General features: G+C 40.9%; 1 protein-coding gene across 3 annotated transcripts in view; it reads left to right on the top strand.

Moving 5' to 3' along the window:
- llgl2 (LLGL scribble cell polarity complex component 2) overlaps positions 1-16,222 on the top strand; it is a 33,393-nt gene extending 17,171 nt beyond the window's left edge. For 2 of the 3 annotated variants that reach the window (XM_053341231.1, XM_053341232.1), the window contains exons 4-27: positions 579-660; positions 784-899; positions 1,135-1,293; positions 2,516-2,678; positions 2,836-2,965; positions 3,060-3,114; positions 3,306-3,460; positions 5,183-5,394; positions 5,983-6,050; positions 6,155-6,308; positions 6,871-6,975; positions 8,096-8,191; positions 8,306-8,502; positions 8,955-9,102; positions 9,233-9,380; positions 9,463-9,579; positions 9,665-9,831; positions 10,133-10,397; positions 10,689-10,839; positions 10,936-10,964; positions 11,229-11,276; positions 11,600-11,642; positions 12,739-12,800; positions 13,903-16,222. In XM_053341231.1, the coding sequence (XP_053197206.1) occupies positions 579-660; positions 784-899; positions 1,135-1,293; positions 2,516-2,678; positions 2,836-2,965; positions 3,060-3,114; positions 3,306-3,460; positions 5,183-5,394; positions 5,983-6,050; positions 6,155-6,308; positions 6,871-6,975; positions 8,096-8,191; positions 8,306-8,502; positions 8,955-9,102; positions 9,233-9,380; positions 9,463-9,579; positions 9,665-9,831; positions 10,133-10,397; positions 10,689-10,839; positions 10,936-10,964; positions 11,229-11,276; positions 11,600-11,642; positions 12,739-12,778 (2,848 nt within the window). In that variant the 3' untranslated portion in view covers positions 12,779-12,800; positions 13,903-16,222. The remainder of the gene's footprint in view (positions 1-578; positions 661-783; positions 900-1,134; positions 1,294-2,515; positions 2,679-2,835; positions 2,966-3,059; positions 3,115-3,305; positions 3,461-5,182; positions 5,395-5,982; positions 6,051-6,154; positions 6,309-6,870; positions 6,976-8,095; positions 8,192-8,305; positions 8,503-8,954; positions 9,103-9,232; positions 9,381-9,462; positions 9,580-9,664; positions 9,832-10,132; positions 10,398-10,688; positions 10,840-10,935; positions 10,965-11,228; positions 11,277-11,599; positions 11,643-12,738; positions 12,801-13,902) is intronic. The other variant, XM_053341233.1, reaches the window with a different exon arrangement.
- Positions 16,223-19,736: the final 3,514 nt, after the last annotated feature.

The raw sequence follows: 19,736 nt of genomic DNA, 5'->3' as shown, positions 1-19,736 counted from the left end.
TATCAGTTTGTTTTTCGGAGGGGTGCACAATAGTACAAACATTCCCATCAGCCTTAGCTGCACTTTGTTTAGTGCTCATTAGCAAATGGAAAACAGGATGACCAGACTCAAAGATGGCTCCCTGTTCATTTCTAGGAAAGTTGCTCAGCAGCACATGAACCCCTAAAACTTCCTGCTTACCTGGATGTTGCTCACACATCCTGATCACTGGATCCATAGAGCATGCTCAGTAGAGACTTCTGCTGGTTGACTCCTGGTTGGGTAATTTAACCATGCAGCTCTTCTAGACTTTCCAAATGTTATCAGACTGAATGCATCCAATTCTGATAATAAAATGAGTTTCTTCATTGTGAATGGGACACTCCAGACTAATGTATTCACTGTTTAACTGCCACTCCTGTTCCAGTTTGTGTGTGTGGGATTTAAGTTTACATCGCATGACAGAGCCAGAACAGGTGGACTACCATGTCAGACTGGTTTCACAGCACTAAACTATAATGGTGCTGGTTTGGTTATTACTCTTACAGTAGGAGTGTGTTTTATCATGAGAAGCAGTTTGTCCTTGACCCAGTGTTCAGGTATGGAGCTCCAGGTGTGGAGTTCATGGGCCTACATGATGAGAATGCTGCCGTCACACAGGTGCACTTCCTGCCCCACCAGGTACAGTAAGACGATAAACACTCAACACACTCCAAACCACAGAGCAGACAGTGTTTAGTATGGAAATATATCCTCATTCCACAGTATGAATGTATGTATTCATTGATGATGGCTCATGTTCAGGTTGAACTGGTGACTCTGCTGGATGACAACAGTCTGCACATGTGGACTTTGAGAGCCCACAAGGGACTTTCTGAGCTTCTGGAGATAGGACGCTTCATGCTCACTGGACCGCCTGGGTAAAAAAAAAAAAAAACCCACACACACACTCACACACAAAGCTGTAACTTTCCCAGCAATGTTCTGAGGAGCTTGGGGGATTTACGTGCATTTCTACAGCTGAAATCTAGTTCCAGTGTTGCTCTCTGGGATCCAGCTTTTGGCTTAAAGGACCATCATCTGTTAAGACAATACACAATTACTCCTAGCTGTCAATCATCCTGCTAAGCGATCTCTTCTCTCATCCCCCCTCAGTGCCCCCCCAAGTGTGACCAGAGTGACAGCGGTGTTGGCCCACTCCTCAGGAGACCTGCTGCTGCTCGGGACAGAAGGAGGACACGTGTTTATAGTCGAAGTGCCGGGCTTCAGAGAGCTGGAGGAGAGAAACATTAGCCTCGATCAAGTTGCCAACAGGTGGGCGATGACACACTGCATATCAGTCATGGCATTGATGTTGCATTATCAACACATTTTCAAAGTTGGACAGAGTTTTGGTTGAAGTGTGACTGTAAATGCTGCCAAACATGCTTCTACTAAACACTGAGTTGAATAATGATGACTGTCATAAAGATTGATTCATCCACTGTGATTCAAAGTTATGTTTGTTTTCTTAGTAATGAATAACAGCAGTCTGTCTCTGTTAGGTGGTTTTCAAATAACATCATGTGACTTGTATATTTTATGTGCTATAGGCTTGTATTAAAATTAGAGTTTGACCCTCTTCAACAAGACAGGCTCATAAGATAAGAAAAAAAAAAGTAGCCCCTCTTCTTACATTCCAGTTTTTCTTCTGCTTTAGTCAAAACATGTCAACAAATGTCTGACGCCATGCAAGAACACAAGAGTTCAATAACAGATTTGAAAGGATTCTAATTAAATAGTGGATTCACATTGGATAACCCATCCCTAGTACAGCTACATAACTGCTGGAATTCAGTGACCCATAAAAGCACATTTTGGGTCAAAGTTTAATGAAGTTGAACTTTGCCTACAAGACCTGGCACAGTCACTCTCTCTCTCCTATTGGAAATAATGTCCTGGCTTCTATCAACCATGAACTCGTGTGTTTTGGTGTCACAGCCTGGTGAGGGTCTGGTACAGCTCTGTTAATTGAACGCTGCTGAGAGAAAGACTGGAGTGTGAGATCTCCAAATACATGTGCTCTACCAGCTCAAACTGTGTTAAAAGCCTAAACATCACACCATAAACTGGCATCTACAGTTTGTTCAGCTCCATCCTGTCTCTGTGACTTTAGATTGAATAAACAGTACAGGCTCATATTGACACTTGGCAGTATTGCTTTAGATTTACATCTTATTTTCGGCTCTTTTATCTTCTCTTTGGGCTCACACAGTGTTACAGTTAGCTGGATTCCAAATGGATTTAACATAAGCAACGTACATGTGTGTTGATTGTTCTGACTAAACCGCTGTCACACACACACACACACACATACAATACAGTACAATCCATCTGCATGTCATCAGCACATCACCTCTGTGCACGCTGCCTCTTAGCCTCTCCAGATCAATGCAGAGATTAATATTTTGTCTCCAGTCCTTCCATTGTGTGTCTTCCACTCATTCTTTCCTCTTTCCCGTGTTTATCTTTCCTCTCCCGCCTCCTCCTCCTCCAGCGTACCAGACGACTACATCGGCCGCAGGAATCTAGAACACGTCGAAGCCTTACAGGAGAACCCCGTCAACCCGAACCAGGTCGTCATCGGTTACGGACGAGGCCTGATGGTCATCTGGGACCTGGAGAACCAGCGTGCCATCCAGCACATCCCCGCCACACAGGTGACTCATGAAAATCAGCTTGCAGGGCTTTCAGCAGAAGGGCTGTAACCTGAGTAGAAAAGCAGCAGTGGTGTATATAGACTGTGGTCAGAAGCAGCACGCTTAATCTTATTATGCGCTTTGTGTATTTTCCATGTAACTTTTAACGTAACTATAGCAACTGGAGAGCGTGTGGTGGACAGAGGACGGAGCCTACATTCTCAGCTCACACAGTGATGGAAGTTACTGTCGGTGGATGGTAGGCGGAGAGGATGTGGAGGAGGAGGAGAAATCAGACATTCCTTACGGTGAGGATGAAAAAGTGACGACTGCACGTTTTTCGTGGAGAGAAAACAAATGACTCCAGAGGCTGAGTGATGACTTTGTCTTTTCTCTTCACAGGACATTTCCCCTGCAAGGCCATTTCTAAAATAGTTCAGCTACCTACAGAAGATGGGTATGTTCTGCTTGTTTATTCTTTTGTGTCACACACACACACACACCTGTTTGACTTCATCCAATATGCTCCTCACCGTTCTAATGTTTAACTTTATTACCCAGATGTGTTACAGTCCTGTTACACATTAATCTCTGAGCAAATTGAACTGAACTTGAACCTGTTTTGTGTGTGTCTGTGGGTCTGTGTAGGCCTCCATTCCTGGTGTTCAGCGGCGGTATGCCTCGGGCCAGCTACGGTGACAGACACTGCATCACCGTGATCCACAGTAAAACACACGTAGCTCTGGACTTCACCTCCAGGATCATCGACTTCTTCGTCATCAGAGATGCAGCGCAGAAAACAGGCAGGAAGCACGCACACACACACACACACACACACACACACACACACACACACACACACACACACACACACACACACACACACACACACACATACACACACATACACATACAATTCTGATGGTAGCATTTAATAATAATAATGATAACACACTTTATTTATAGGCATCTTTCACAGCACTCAATGACACCTTCCAAAACACACACCAAAAAACAATGCACATAACATCATACACTCAGAGCCAGAGAAATAGAATATTATGTTAGTACAATAAATAAATAAATAACAAAACTTGATGTGAATGTGGTTTCATAATCAATATGAGACCAAATATGCTAGTTGAACTAGCTGTGTTTTAAGACAAGATTTAACTCTTACATACTGTTCATATTTGGGTATCCCCTCATAATTATCTTACTATTTCAGACTTGAACACCTCATAACGAAACTTTCAGAGAGCAGAGAGAGGGTTCACTTTTTAGTTTTTACACTTCTAGTTGATGGAGGAAATGCTCAATGAATTATATTAAATGTGAAACAGTATTTTTGAATGGTGGGTTTTTAAGTTTTTGAATAAATGTTAGTCAAACACTCAACAAAACATTTTTTAGAAAGTCAAAATATTCCCATTGTTTTATAATCTGGTTCTCATGAGGATAAGTCATCAAATTGCTGGCCAAAAAAAAAATGTTTTTGAGGTGTGTTTTCCCCTCTCTCAACTGTAAGAAATTGGTCAAATTAGAGCCTGAACCACATGTAAGGGTTAAAGATGGTGATACAGTAGTTTTAATCAGTAGTAGTATGATTATTTATTCTGTAACTAATGATCCTCTTAGTTATTAGTTTTCTGTATTTGCTGCAGGATTTCTCCTTCTCCATGTAGATTCATTCTGTAACCAGATCTCTGGAAATCACATTACTGCCCTGCAGCATATAAACATGGAGTTTACATGCATGTGCACCACGCTGGAGATCAGTACTGTGTTGGTCCAGACTAAAATATGTCACCTGATACCAAAAACACATTATTTAAAGCCTTTGAAGTTCTCTCTGGACATTTATTAAGACAAATAGACTGTTTTGAATAATCATTTGTTGTAAGTGCAGCAGTCAAAATTCAGCTTCTCCAAATCCACTATCTATTTATGGTAATGTAAATATTTTGTCTTCTCCTCCACTTGTAAAGTCTATTCTCAGTGTTTGTACACTAGAGGCTTCAAGTTTCCACATCACACTTGCGTAAGATGTATACTGGACCACGATTGGCTCTATCAGTGATGTCACAGGTCATGCTTTTTAGGTAGACTGAGATTTAAAGTGAGTACATAGTGAGATCCTCCTTCAGTAGATGAATGTGACAACAAACTCTCAAAGTGAAAGAACAAGAAGCAAAATATAGATTTCACACACTTTTTTTTTTTTAAATTAACAAGATTATTTTAGATTTGAAAAGTAAGCTTTTAATAGTCAGTTTTAAATTCTTCAACAGTAGTTTTACCAGTAGACCCATACACCCATTACTGCTGCTTCCTGTAGTATCCTTCCTTTTTGAGTGTAAACATACTGACTGCAGACTCCCACTGTTTTCCTGTCAGGATGTAATCAGCATTAAGTCTTGTCCTCTTTTGATACACATACACCATGCAACCAGTTTTCCAATGCAAAATACAATAACACTAATCTGTACATGTATGTAACTGCTTCGTGTTTGTTCCTCCTGCAGAAGATCCCAGTGCGTTGGTGGTGCTGGTGGAGGAGGAGCTGGTAGTGATCGACCTGCAGACGGAGGGCTGGCCCGTCATTCAGACGCCTTACCTGGTTCCCCTCCACAGCTCGGCCATCACCTGCTCCCACCACGTCTCCGCCATCCCCCTCAAACTGTGGGAGAGGATCATCAGCGCCGGGGGGCTGCAGAGCACACACTACTCCAAAAAAGTACAACTTTAGTTTGTTTTTTTTGTAATAAAAAAATGTTGTATTTTTGTGTTATATTTATTGGCAAGAGCAACATATGTACAAAGTAACAAAACCCATGCTTTCTACAGGATTTTTTTTTGATAGCCCCCCCCCCACCTCCCATTGCCAAAAAAAAGATAAATAAATAATACCTAAATACATAAAAACATACATACATACATACATACATACATACATACATACATACATACATACATACATACATAAACATATCATAAGTTATCATCATAACTAGTTTTTTAACCTTTTTTAACATTGTGAAGCATTAACCTCAACCAGAAGCTTTAAACACAGTCTGAAGTAAAATCAGCCTTTCTGCACGTAACCTTTTACCTGCTACTGAAACATGTGACTCATAGAATTTCCTCCAGAGCACTTCATCATATATATTATTGTTTGCTGTGTCCTTAATATGGACACATTCCTTCATTTCTGGTAGAACAGATGGCATTAAGTTGGTATTATTGTTAAACTTTAATTTCCCCCCTCTCTCTTTCTCTCTCTCTCTCTCTCTCCCTCTCTCTCTCCCTCCCTCTCTCCCTGCAGGCCTGGCCAATAACAGGCGGAGAGAACCTGGCCCCAGACCCTCCACAGAGAGACCTGCTGCTCACAGGGTCAGTTTGCCTCCACTACAACATATTTCTCTGACTGGCTGTTGGTTATTTTTAACAGTATTATTTTTACATATGTGTGTGTGTGTGTGTGTGTGTGTGTGCAGGCATGAGGATGGAACAGTGCGTTTCTGGGATGCATCAGGAGTCTGCTTGTATCCCATGTACAAACTGAGCACAGCCGCAGTGTTCCACACAGACGCAGACCCCAACGACAACATGAACCAAGGCACAGAGGGAGAATGGCCGCCGTTCAGAAAGGTGTGTTTGGCTCACCCGCGTAGCTGAGGAACGTTCCCACAACGTTCCCGGTTCCAGACTGGCGAGAGTCCTTTGTTGCATGTCATACCCCTGTCTCTCTCTCTCCCCTTGTTTCCTGTCAGCATCTATGCCACCAACAAAAAAGCCCCTAAAATAATGTTACATAACAAGAAAGGTGTGTGTTTGTATTACAGTCTACACAAAAGCAGAATAACTTTAAAAGATGCAATCAAACTGAAGCTTGACTGAAGTTCACACACTGAAAAAGTTCAGATTCTGTCACTATTTTTAGTTTTTAAGAGGGACTCAACCAGTTTTACAAATAAGGACCAGCTTACTCATGTTGAGTGCTGCTCAGTCTGTGAAAGATGTGGGTGTTTACCAAGCTTGGGTGGTTGCTATTGAGATGCATTATGGGAAGTGGAGGATCCAGTATTTTTGGAACCTGACCCCAGACTTAGTCTCTGCAGCTTTGATTTTGACCTTTTCATCAGTCTTTTATGAGTTTACCACTTTTCTGGAAGTACATATTGAATTACTGACATTGTTTTTTGTTGTGCAGGTTGGCTGTTTTGACCCGTACAGTGACGACCCGAGGCTCGGCATTCAGAAGATCCACCTCTGTAAATACAGCGGTTATCTGATTGTTGCTGGCACAGCTGGACAGGTGAAATGACTGTTTTAAATAACCTGGGTGACATATATATGATAGGCCTGTGTTTCATGCTGTGTTTCATTTTTTTCTCTAATTGTATTTTTCAGTTTTCCACTAATAGATTTCTTCACTGTTTGTAAAGCACTTTGAATTGACTTTAGTCTCTCTGCATTAAGCCATATTCACAGCTGTGGAGTCTCCACATTAGGCAGGAAGGTAGAATATAGAACACACACATAAATGCTCAACTAAAAGCCACTATTCAGATTTTAATCCAATTACAATGGAAAGTTTTTAATGTGAAACATTAGCACATTGCAGGAAGTGTTTTTTAGTAGAAACAAATGGAATGAATTAGTGTTTTAAAACCTCATTTCTGTTAGAGAAAATGAGAACAGCTCAGTGGTGAGGATGACATCACTCTGTCACACTGGTGGAATTAGCACTGTGGAAACATTCATAATACTGAATTAGTCATGGTCACAAGTGTTGAGCAAATGAAAACAACAAATGAGAAAACAGGAAAGCTTCTAACTGTAATAAAATAAAATGTACTTTCTATTATTGTAGAAAAAGATTGAACTGTAATAAACAGCATGCCCGCTTCACTGCAGTTAAAGTAAATAAGAGAACTCAAAATTCATATGTTCTAATTAAATAAAGGAACAAATCCATTTTTTCTTTTAACTTGACTACATATTCTACAACTGTGACTCAAACCAACGTTAAAATACAGTGAAAGGGAAATGTAGCATGTAGCGTTTATGTGTTACCAGAATAAAAGAATATAATGAAGTATGAAGAGGGAAGTTGTCTGTGATGTTTCCTCTTCCACTTCAGGGTGTTAAAGTATGAGAAGTCAACCTGATGTAGACTCACTATTGTTGGATGTTATTGTTCATAATATCCCCAAACTATTAAAAGCCATCACACACACACACACACACACACACAGACACACACAGAGGCAGAGCTGACAGGGACGGGCAGCCTCCTCTTCTTATCATGCACACATATGTGACATTACTGTTTTGATATTTGTTGTTTCTGTTCAGTATTCATAATATACAGTGATATAGATGATGGGTTATAGCAGCAGCCTGGTTTCATATCAGTGTTTTCCTGTTTCTAGATCCTGGTTCTGGAGCTGAACGATGAGGCAGCAGAGCAGACAGTGGAGGCTAAAGTTGTGGACTTGCTGCAGGGTCAAGAGGGATTCCGCTGGAAGGTAATGACCACTGATGGAATGTTTTCATCATTTGTTACATACTGCACCATCCCAACAGTGAACCACGTCAGCACCAGTGATGATCAGTGTATTGATGGTTTTCATGTGGATCAGGGTCACACTCGTCTGGATGTGAGAGAGGAACCGGTGATGTTTCCTGCAGGCTTCCAGCCCTTTGCTCTGGTGCAGTGTCAGCCTCCAGCTGTGATCACTGCCCTCAACCTGCACTCAGAGTGGAAGCTCATCGCTTTTGGAACCAGTCACGGCTTCGGCCTGTACGACTACCAACAGAAGAACAACGTCTTTGTCAAGTAAGGACACACAGAGAGATAATATGTTTATCAGCATGCGTGTGTGTGTGTGTCTGTGTGTGTGTGTGTGTGTGTGTGTGTCTGTGTGTGTGTGTGTGTGTGTGTGTGTGTGTGTGTGTGTGTGTGTCTGTGTGCGTCTGTGTGTGTGTGTGGTCTATTCTTACAAGAAAATTGGTATTAGACATGCACACAGTGACCAGTGATTCATTTCATCTGTTCTACACGCATCTGCTTGTGCACTCACAGGTTTATTTACATACAGACATGCCTCCAGAATGCCAAATACGGTCAACACATCCCCTTGATGTCCCCAGCAATGTAGAGTTATTCACTGTGGATGAAAATAGAAGACATCACACACAATGATGTAAAATATGATAGAGATACTGTAGAATCCCAGAAGCAAGTGTGAAAGAAACCATTCCATTCCAAATCTTTCCTCTGCTCTGTAGATGCACCCTAAACCCCAGTGACCAGCTGGCCATGGAGGGTCCTCTGTCCAGAGTGAAGAGTATTAAGAAATCCCTCCGCCAGTCCTTTAGAAGAATCAGACGCAGCAGAGTGTCACTACGGAAACATCACGTCAACAACGCTGCCAAGGTAGATCTACACTATCTCTCACTTATCTTTGCATCAAGGCTCAGAGAAGCAGAAAGTGGAGCATACAGGTTCTTACACATTCTGTTTTTATTTCTGTGCTCACTTTTTTTTTAAACTTTTCAATCTGCAGCTGCAGGAGGCGAACGCTCGTCTGGAGGCTGAGCTGGCAGAGATGGAGCTGGCTCCAGTCCAGAGGAAGATCGAGGCTCGGTCCTCAGACGACTCTTTCACTGGTCTCGTACGGACGCTTTACTTTGCGGACACCTTCCTCTCAGACAGTGAGTTCTACCGTCAAACAGCAGAAGGTCACACAATCACATCATGACTGTTTTTCATTCATAAATCAAAATTTTCTTGCAGGCTCACACAACACACCCTCCCTATGGGCAGGGACCAATGGCGGTTGTGTGTTTGCATACATGCTGCGCATCCCTCCTGTGGAGCACAGAGCGGACGAGCCGGTCACTGCACAGCCAGGTGAGGAACTGAGCTTTTTAAATCATATGCATGTTTCCACATCTGTATCCTCTTGTTCTAACATCTTTCTGCCGTCCGTCTCCAGCCAAGGAAATCCAGCTGATGCACCGCGCTCCCGTGGTTGGCATCGTGGTGCTGGACGGTCACGGGGCTCCTCTTCCTGAGCCGCTGGAGGTGGCTCACGACCTGGCCCGATCCCCTGATATGCACGGCTCCCACCACCTGCTGGTTATATCTGAGGAGCAGTTTAAGGTCAGGATCACACACACACACACACACACACACACACACGCATGTTTGACATCCCTGGCCTAAATTATTCTATGAGGTTAAGATCAAGTAACAGATATTGTTAATCCACCTCCAATATGATGGAGGAACTAACTGCTGGTAAAGAGCACAAATAAAAAAAAAAAAGATAAAATAAAATGTTGAAATCAATAGTTAATATTTCAAAAACCTTCCTTTTCTTCCTTTTTATTTCAACAGCTGTGTTTTTGTTCATGACTCTAACGGAATAAAACTGAGCTAACAGTATGTGATGTGTGTGCAGGTGTTCACGCTGCCGAAGGTGAGCGCTAAGATGAAGCTGAAGCTGACTGCCGTGGACGGCTCCAGAGTACGGCGGGTAGGCGTGGCCTGGTTCGGTAGCAACAAATCAGAGGACTACGGAGAGAGCGGCCTGGTGGTCCTGACCAATCAGGGCGACCTGCACGTGGTGTCGCTGCCGGGAGTCAAGATGCAGGTTCAGCACCCATGCATACGCAGAGAGGACGTCAGCGGCATCGCCTCCTGCGTCTTCACCAAGCATGGACAGGGTAAACACACACACACGCACACTTTTGTGTCTTATGGGGACCCTCATTGATTCAAAAAATGGGAAGAAAATTTTCTCCGAGACTACAAAACCTGAAATCTGAGTTTAACAAATGTACATTGGAGCTTGATTTGTGACATCACCACTAGTTTGGAGCCAGTCCTTCTCAGAACATGTTCTCTAGAGATCCTAAAAAACACAAATGACCCCACGTAAGCCTCAGCCAAACTGATTGCACCGCTCCGACCGCTCTTCTCAAATATCCCTCTGTGTATTGTTGTCTTCCCTCCAGGCTTCTACCTGATCTCTCCGTCTGAGTTCGAACGCTTCTCTCTGTCTGCCCGCTTTGTGGTGGAGCCTCGCTGTCTGGTGGAGGTCCCTCTTCATTCAGGCGCCCCCAGCAAACACAGAGTGCAGCCTGACGGAGCCTCATCTGCTCACAAGTATATAGACTTTCCTTTTTCTTTTTTTTTTTTTTATTCTAGAAATGCATCTTTAATTTTGTTACTTACGAGTTTTTTTGTGTTTTTTTTTCTTAGAAACGCACGTCAAGACAGCGAGGATGCAGGTAAACCATCTTTCAAAGGCTTCAGAGACTCTACTAGCAACAAACAGCATCATTCTTAAACATGCATGTGCCATTGGCTGATGGAATACTACACGTCCACATTTAGTGTTCTGTTTAATGTCGTTTAACTCTGTGCTTGTGCTAATGTGCTGTCTGTCTGTCCTGTCTGTCTACCCATCTGTGTACACACAAACACAACTTGTTGTTGCTGTTTGTGGCTGACTGTACTGACTGCGTCCTCTGCTCGCTGCCTGCGTGTCCCAGAAAGCGCAGCTAGACGCGTTATGGAGCATGCTTTGCTGAATGACGAGAGTGAGTACTGGAAAGAGAGAGAAAGATAAATATCATGACTGTATCTGAAACCCTTTTTTAAGTGCTGCTTCATTCTGAATTGCAACCCCGTGCTGCCGCTCATATAACTGGTACGTCAGCTTTTCTGCTCATCATCGTCAGCAGACACACCTTCATCAGCAGGTTGGGAACCTGAGCAGTGTTTATCCAAGCCATCATCCTATCAGCATGATTTGTACAGCTTCCCTTGGATCCTTATGTAGACTGAACTGCAGCTGCAGGATTTAGCTGTGATAAGTGTTGAAAACAGCAGTCAGTTACAATCATGTTCTGTGTTGTTGCAGAAGTACTCCAGGAGATCCAGATGTCACTAGAAGGAGACCAGACGTAAGTATTTTTTCTAAAAGAACATTGCTACTTTTTTATATCTAAAGAATGGGCTGGACCCATGTTTGCTTCTCAGTGTACTGGCAATAAAATCCTCCCTGTTGTCCCTGTTATGAGCTGAGTGTTCATGCCCCACATGAATACTGTATTAGAAGATATCTCACTAGTGTGGAGAATTAATCTCATTCTTAAGATGTGCAATAAAAAAACAACTTCCTCCTAGCTTTTTCCAGAGCTTTCACCTACATGTCACTTCTGGCCTACTGAGCACAGTACCAAGTGGAACTTTTTGGTGTTAAGAGTATTTTTTTCAAGGTGAAGAGTGAACTATGATGCTCAGTTCTGCATTAACATGATGTGGGAGGGAAGGTAGTGATGAGAAAGATTCATGTTTACTTCTCATCATCAGTGTGAGATCGTAGCTGTAAACAAAACACAAAACACAAACATTACATAGAATTTTTTAAAGCTGGGCTTATTAATAATTGTGTAGTAACAATGACAATGAAATGTGTTGCTCTTAGTGACAAATGGAAATATCAACATTTTAGGGTTCTTTCCCATGAACTCTGCTCTCATCAGCAGACAAACACAGTTAGCTGTTGGCTAGCTGGTGAAATAGCTATTGGAGCTTTTAGCAGTTAAAGCGCCAGATATTTCCCTCAGGAGGAGGTGCACATCACTACAGATCTAAAAGAAAGTCAATACTGGACTTATATTCATCAGCTGGCCTGAAACACAACTGCAAATGAATTGTAATGTTAATGTTCTGTGTCTACTAGATCAATAAATAGGCAAGTGTTTGCTAACAGGTTAGCTATAGCTAACTTTTTTAACTTCTACGTTAGCTATAGCAAGGTGATAATATGTCAGTGTTATCATCTTGTTTCACTGCCATCAATTAGCCAAACATACAATATAATAAGTAATACCACCAGGCTAACACATTTAGCAAATGATTGATTTGGTTTAATAGAAATGAGAAAATAATTATAAATTAGAATTGAATGTAAAGGTGAACATGGACACAGTGTGTCTGTGCTGCAGCTGTCAGCAGTCATGTTGATAATATTGTCTACTGTCTGTTTTTTCACAGGTCATTCCTGGAGAATAATGTGAATAGTGCTGTAGCTTGAGAGCCGGTGCTGGACAGTGGAGGTGAGTCAAGTACTGTCTTATTGTACAAAAGTCACATTTGATCTTGTTTGCTGTAGGCAGTAAACTTATTTCTAAAATGTTTTTCTATGTGTTTGATCTACATCTATAAACTACAAGTGAGACTGATGGGACCCTGAATGGGAAAGTATGAATGATGTTAATATCTTCTATACCATTAGAAATGGTTGTTATATATTGATGTGAAGTTCTGACAAAAATTTTAGACCATATCAATTTAATGGATGATTGTGAATTAAGTATAAATGAGGTTTCTATTTGATATTTAGAAAAACCTAAATCATCCCTCCAGGATGGCTTGGATGTTTTCTTCTTTTTTTGTGATTATTGGGACTTTTTTGAAAAATTGCGATTCAAACTGGGATGTTTTTATTTGCTCTTTTCGTAGTAAAAATGTGGGAATTGGGGAAAATTGCTACTAAATACTACCAGTGAAGAGTCACATATAATCAGTTCTTCAGATAAAAACCATACCTCACATCTACTCTTTCTCACTGCTAGTTTTTTATGTATTTTCTGAACATGAGAAGCAAGAAGTCAAAATTCTAAATAAAAGAAAATAATATACTTGTACTGTATTGATCCATTTCCACTTCTTTATTAAATAAACTTTCACTTCAACGTTAGTAGCAGATAAAATCAGTCAATAATGTCATTAAAATAAAACCATTAACATAAAAATATAGTTTTATCTCCAAAGTGGCCATTTTTATGTCTGATGTCCATTTCCATGATCTCTGTCTGAACATTAACTCCTGACTTTGCAAACCTTATTTGGGAACATTTGGGAATTGTTTTGTTCAGATTTGTCCGTCTTCCACCTGAATTGTTGTATATTGCTCACTATAATGACACAAGTTACCACAACGTGAAATGTGACAGTTAGCCTGAATCACAAGCATCTGTTGATTTGGACATTTCATCCAGAAAAGTTGAGGTGATTGTAGTAAAATTGCAATTAATTAATTTGCATTAATTACTGCGATTTTATAAAATTGCATTTTCCTGGAGGGACTGTGAAATTGTCTTTTTAACCAAAAAGTGACACATGATTGACATTTGACTTTCTGTTGTCTGTCCTCAGAGAGAACTGACATGTTAATGAGCATGAAGCATCCTGCAGTCCTGTGGCAGCTCCTGTCTCCTGCCTGACTGCCAGAACAACCACTACTGACCCCTGACCCCCTCGCCTCAGTGACTGACCTCCCCGCTGGCCCCTCGTAGAGACACCAAAGGGCTCTTGGCAGTAGGGTGCACTATGAGCACCACAAGGCTGCTCGAAGACTCACTAACTGCTTGACTCCACCAGGCGCGGCTGTGTCACATTCCCGCTGACGGCGGCCGCTTTAGCTAACGCTTAAAATCCCGCCAGATGTTCTCCGAGTTCCAGAAGTGACTTTCTGCTTTAAACATACTCGCATCCAGACAGGATGTCAGACACATGAACAGCATCTGGTCAATTTTCAAAATAAAACCCCCCTTGAATTCAACTTCCAATCATACATCAACAATACAGTAAATACAATCAAAACTGACAAAGAAACCATTTCACTACATAACCTACCTACTCATAGTAGAATCACACACAATGAGGGAAAATGACCAAATCAATGAAAACTGAGCATGTCAATGAAATAACAGCAGCACACAGCCACGCTGGGTGGAATCAAGCAGTAACGGTGCAGACAGAGGGTGAAAGAAGAGACACCACCTGTGCCTAACGACCACACACTGTACACAACTCCTCACATCATGGTCACAACCATTTAACCCAAAGCTACATGAAGCACATTCCTCACGTGACCAGTGCCAGAATTCATCACACACAAAAAAACTCAGATCCTCGCCAGCATCAAACCAGCATCTCACATCTGCCATGGAAGCCACTCGTTGAGGCTGTTTGACTTGAATAGCAAGCATACCCATGTCATTGAGAAAGCCTTTATCACCACCAGCCTTTTGGACGACCAGTGGAAACACACACACACACACACACACACACACACTCTGCTGGACAATCTTCACTGGCCTGCTTCTCCCCACACTGACATACAGCTGTACGGAGTGCAGGGGAGGATTTGAATTAGGTTGATGAAAATAATGTGTAGCTTTCAACTGTATGTGATTTGTGCCTGTTTTTTATTTGAGGAAAACTCCAGTCAAAACTATGGAAGCTCAATTCTGCCATAAGAGAAAAGAATAGATGGAAAAGTAAGGAATGATAAAATTAAAAAGAAAACCTTGTGATATGTCAAAATAATGAGATACCATGTGAATAATTTTACTTTTTAAGTCAAAATATCTTATTTTAAAATTTTTAGTACATTTGATTTTTACTTACTGGTCATAATTGTTGCCTTAAGGTCATATTTTTACTAAGTCGTAATTTGTATGTAGCAAGTTATATTTGATAGTTTGTAATTACACCTTCATTTTTATCAAATGTAATAATCTTTTAATTTTAAGTCATACTTATATTTTCGTGATTTTGACTTAGTCTTAATTCTTCTCAATCGCCACAATTTCCCTGTAGTATCTCATTCTTTTGACTACGTTTGATTAACTGTGACTCAAAAATCATTTTATTTTATATCTTGAAATTGTGACAAAGTAAAAAAATAGACATTTTAACTTGGTTTAAAGTTTGACTTAATAACACAAAGATTTTTATTTTTGTCATTTTTTACACTTCATTTGTTTATTTTTTTTGGCATTAATGGGCTTCCATACTATTCAGATGAACTATCAAGGGAAACTATTTTTGTGATGCCCAAGAAGAGAAAAAAAAGATACAACAGTTTTATGTTTGAACCACACGGTTTTGTAATTTTTGTAGTCATGATGAAATGATTAGTTATAGCACCTGTATTGTACTACTGTACACTGCTGACACAGCCCTCTCCCCTCCCGTCCACTTGATAAAAACTTTGTAACCGGCCATAGGTACTTCTCCACTACTGCGGAGCTCACAGTGCTGTACTTTTTTGGGGGAACAGTTTCAATGGTGTTTGTTTTTTTTATTTTTTTTTATGTAAACCATTTTTTTTAATGCCATCGATGAATAATGTAATTTAGGAATGTAATTGTAAGCTATTGTAGTGAAATGTTTTTAATATATACAGTATGTATGTGACTCAGTCTGTACCTGTGGGCCTGTTGTAACTGGGGTTGGCTGCTATTTAGATCGTACAAGGAAATATTTTGGTACTGTGTCTCAGAATGCCGGAATACTATTTTAGCCTCTGCCTAGAATATATTTTTGTAGTGAACTGATTAAGAACCCTAATTTTTTTTTTGATTTGTAATTTCACACTACACTTTTCTTGTGGATAATTATTATATGTTTTTTTCCCAAGAATGAATGAAGTCTCTGTTCTTATTGTCCAAATACACTGACATGCCTTTATTTTGTAACTGTCGGATTTCCACATCTCATCATTCCTCAGCTCGGCTGTTCTGCAGTGTATGAATGCAGAGTGTCTGCATAGTCCACTGATAACTGGAGGGAAAAAAAACATAACATTTAGACTCCCAACCTATCATTGTGGCCTGTGTGATTATATTCCAAAACTCAGCGTGCTCTTTCAGTTTCTGGTTTCCTCTGAAACACCAGCTATAATCTTGGTCATTGTGATCCTCAGTGGCCGGGCCATCTCTGGTGAAGTGGATAAAGGAGGGATCAGTTGTCATACATGCCCAGCCGAGAGTTTTGATCCTCCATTATAGAGCAAGTGCTTTGTTCACTAATTGCCTCGAGCCACAGCGGTTTTGCTGCAACCTGAGCTCTCTAAGGATCTGCCTAACAGCAGCAGCAGCTCTGTTAGAAGATAACCCTGCAGGATGAGTCAGTCATTTGCAACCTGAATATGTAGAAGGACCAGTGTGTAATATTTAGTGGCATCTAGTGGTGAGGTTGCAGATTGAACCAAAGTTTATCTCTTACCCTTCCAAGCACGTTGGAGATCCAAACGGTAGCTGCGAAACTTCCGAAAGACATGAAAGCTCCTCTCTAAAGCCAGTGTTTGGTTTGTCTGTTCTGGGCTACCATAGAAACATGGCATGCACCCATGGCGTGGACCCACTCCCTATGCTCCTTCTAAGGTAACAAAAACACAATGATTCTTAGTTTTAAGGGATTATACACGGATTAAAACATACACTGTTAAATTTGTTCTGCTACATAATACTCAATTCTATGCACTGCACCTTTAAATGAGCCAGGAAATGGTGGCTGGATGCCCAGGCCTTTCTTATCAATCTTAATGTGTTCTGGAGACTAGCTACCATTTTCATATTTAGGTCACAGCTCAATCATTTAATAATGGAGCTAAGTCTGAGAAGGGCAGATTCCATCCCTGCAGCACAGTCAGTCATGATTATTAAAGAAAAGAGCTGTAATAGTTCAGCTGATTATTAAAGGAAATGAATGAAACTGTGACAGCGTTTGCTCAAAGAATCCCAACTCAAGATCCACCTACTAGCTCTTTCCCAAGCTTTTAGTCATATCTTATAGTCTTCACCAGCAGGTAGGGGTTCCTTTAGTAGAGAGGAATCTTATTACATGTAGGTTCAGTAGATTTTAAGATGTCATCCAGAGCACACAGACATCTGTTGTATATCCCCATTTCTCCCCAGTCATCTCCTGTCTACCTGTAGTGTCTTTTGTAATAAATAATAAATACTAAAATAAAAAAGTTAAGCTCCCTCTGCTGCTGAAGAGCATGTTGTAGAGATAAAAGCTCTGGTAAAGCCAGTCTGCAGACCCTGAGATACAGTAGGATTGTTAAGTCAAACTGCTATTTCCCAGGTCAAGACTGAACTTTAATGTTTAATGAGTTCTTGTTTCTTTTTTTTTTTGTTGGAGACTTTTATGTCAACAGGTACTGCAGACAGATTCGTTTCTGCTCCAGAGAGATAAAGTGTTTGGCCTGATAAAAGAAGCAGCTTGGTTACTTTGGCTGTATTTTTGTCATGTTGGAGGTTTGATTTATTCACTTGGATGTGAGCAGACATTCATGGTGCTGCTGCTGTCAGCAAGGACGTCATCCACAAACACTGCTCAGTACTGATTTGATGAAAAGCAAGTGAGAGGGTTCAAACCAGGCCAAAAGAACATTATTAAAATATGCATGTAACTTGTTTTATCAGTATTTTAATGGCTAATTTAATAGCAGATCTTAACTATGTATTGAATTATAGTCACTGATATGCTGTTTCAACAACAGATAAATCATTCTATTTAATGTAGAACTCTTTAAAAAACACAAATTTAGCCTGATTTTAATGTTGTAACGTCTTTCTTTTGACCTGGATATCATCAAATCAGTGCTTACAGGGAAGTGAAACCTGTCCAAGATAAGCAGCCATCTGGAAGATTGTATGAAAAGGACCGTGGTACTGTTGATATAGATTAGCAACAGTACTTGCTTCCTGCTGATACTGTATATATAGCTGAACTATTGATATAAGTCATAACAGTATAACAGTACTGATACCGATATAACACAAACCACCCATGTGAACCTCGTGATGTCACTAAAGGAAAGTACATCATGAATGAATAACCTTAACCCTAACCCAAATTTCTTGCCAATCCTTCCCAAATGTTGAGATATTTCCTTCTAGACCAAAGTGCTGAGCTGGCCAACGAGTCAAAAAAAGAAAAAAGTTTCACTGTCCAGGTACTTAAGTCCTGCACCGGGGTGTTAACAATTTAGAAATGAGGCCACTCCAGCATTCCATCGTACACTGACGGAATCTCCCTCTCCCGCAGGAAAAAGCCAGCTAATGAACCCTTTGTCTCTATCGTCTCCCTCTCTCCTCCATCAGCACCTTTTGTCGATCACTCCGAGCAGCACCTCTCACCTTTCCTCCCAAGCATTCACCAGCTGGCCATATGAAAGGCAGCAGAGCTGACCTGCCAGATAGACCTCAATTATTCAAAAAGCCACTTTGTGTTTGTGTGTGCGTGTCAGTGCACGCCAGCTCACCTTTATTGATGGGGGCATTATGTATGCATAAACCACATGCAAACCTTTGTTGGGTGTGTGTTGCATATGTGGCTGTGTGCCCTGCTGTATAATGTAAGTGGGTGGGATATTGGTGTGTAACTGCCCCTCAGTTCTCCTAAGCATGAGTACATCATTGTATCGGTGACACTGGCTCTTGAGGACAAACTGGAGCACTTTGCAGCCCCCCAGCCATGCCTGAGTTTCACCTGAGAAGCCTGGTAAGCTATATTACACTGAAATGAGCTCTCACTGCTTTCCCCCCAGGGCGCACATGCTATACAACTACATTTAGGCTGATCTAAAGATAGCCTTGCACTGCTGTTTAGATTTAACCTGTAGATAAAAGCTATGGTTTGCTGTTACCGAGGACAAAGGATTCATTTCATTTAACATTTGAAGAACTGTTAAACTATTGTCAGCCCTTTGCATGAATTTTGCTCCAGTATGCTTTGGTTTCCTTTCACTAAACTGATTTATTGTCACGTTTGACTTGATAGAGATGTATTACAGCATCTCTATCCTAACATTGACTGTTAGCTAAAAAATAGGTCAGTTGGAGATGAACTAGGTCTGACCTGGGTGTCTTTATCCCGAGAACAAGGATCAGGGACTTAACCCGTGAAACCTGGTCTAAATGCTGATGGATTGAGCCAAGGACCTGGTTTCACTGACTTTGACAGACGTGTTACTCAACCTACTTCCCATGTTTGTTCATTTTATTGAGTGGCTAACTTATCTTTTAAAGTGTGTCATTGACAAATATGAATGTTCCTATGTCAAACTACTATAATCTGTAATCTGTAATGACGTCTTTCCATTTTATTCATCAATATAATGTCAAGTGAAAAAATAAGGTCTATGGTTATCTTATTCTGCAGGTTATTTCAACACTAAAGAATCGATAGCC

Source organism: Scomber japonicus, chromosome 20 (assembly GCF_027409825.1).
Source record: "Scomber japonicus isolate fScoJap1 chromosome 20, fScoJap1.pri, whole genome shotgun sequence".
Taxonomy (NCBI): domain Eukaryota; kingdom Metazoa; phylum Chordata; class Actinopteri; order Scombriformes; family Scombridae; genus Scomber; species Scomber japonicus.
Note: the sequence above shows the minus strand (reverse complement) of the source record. Positions and strands in the feature narration are given on the sequence as shown.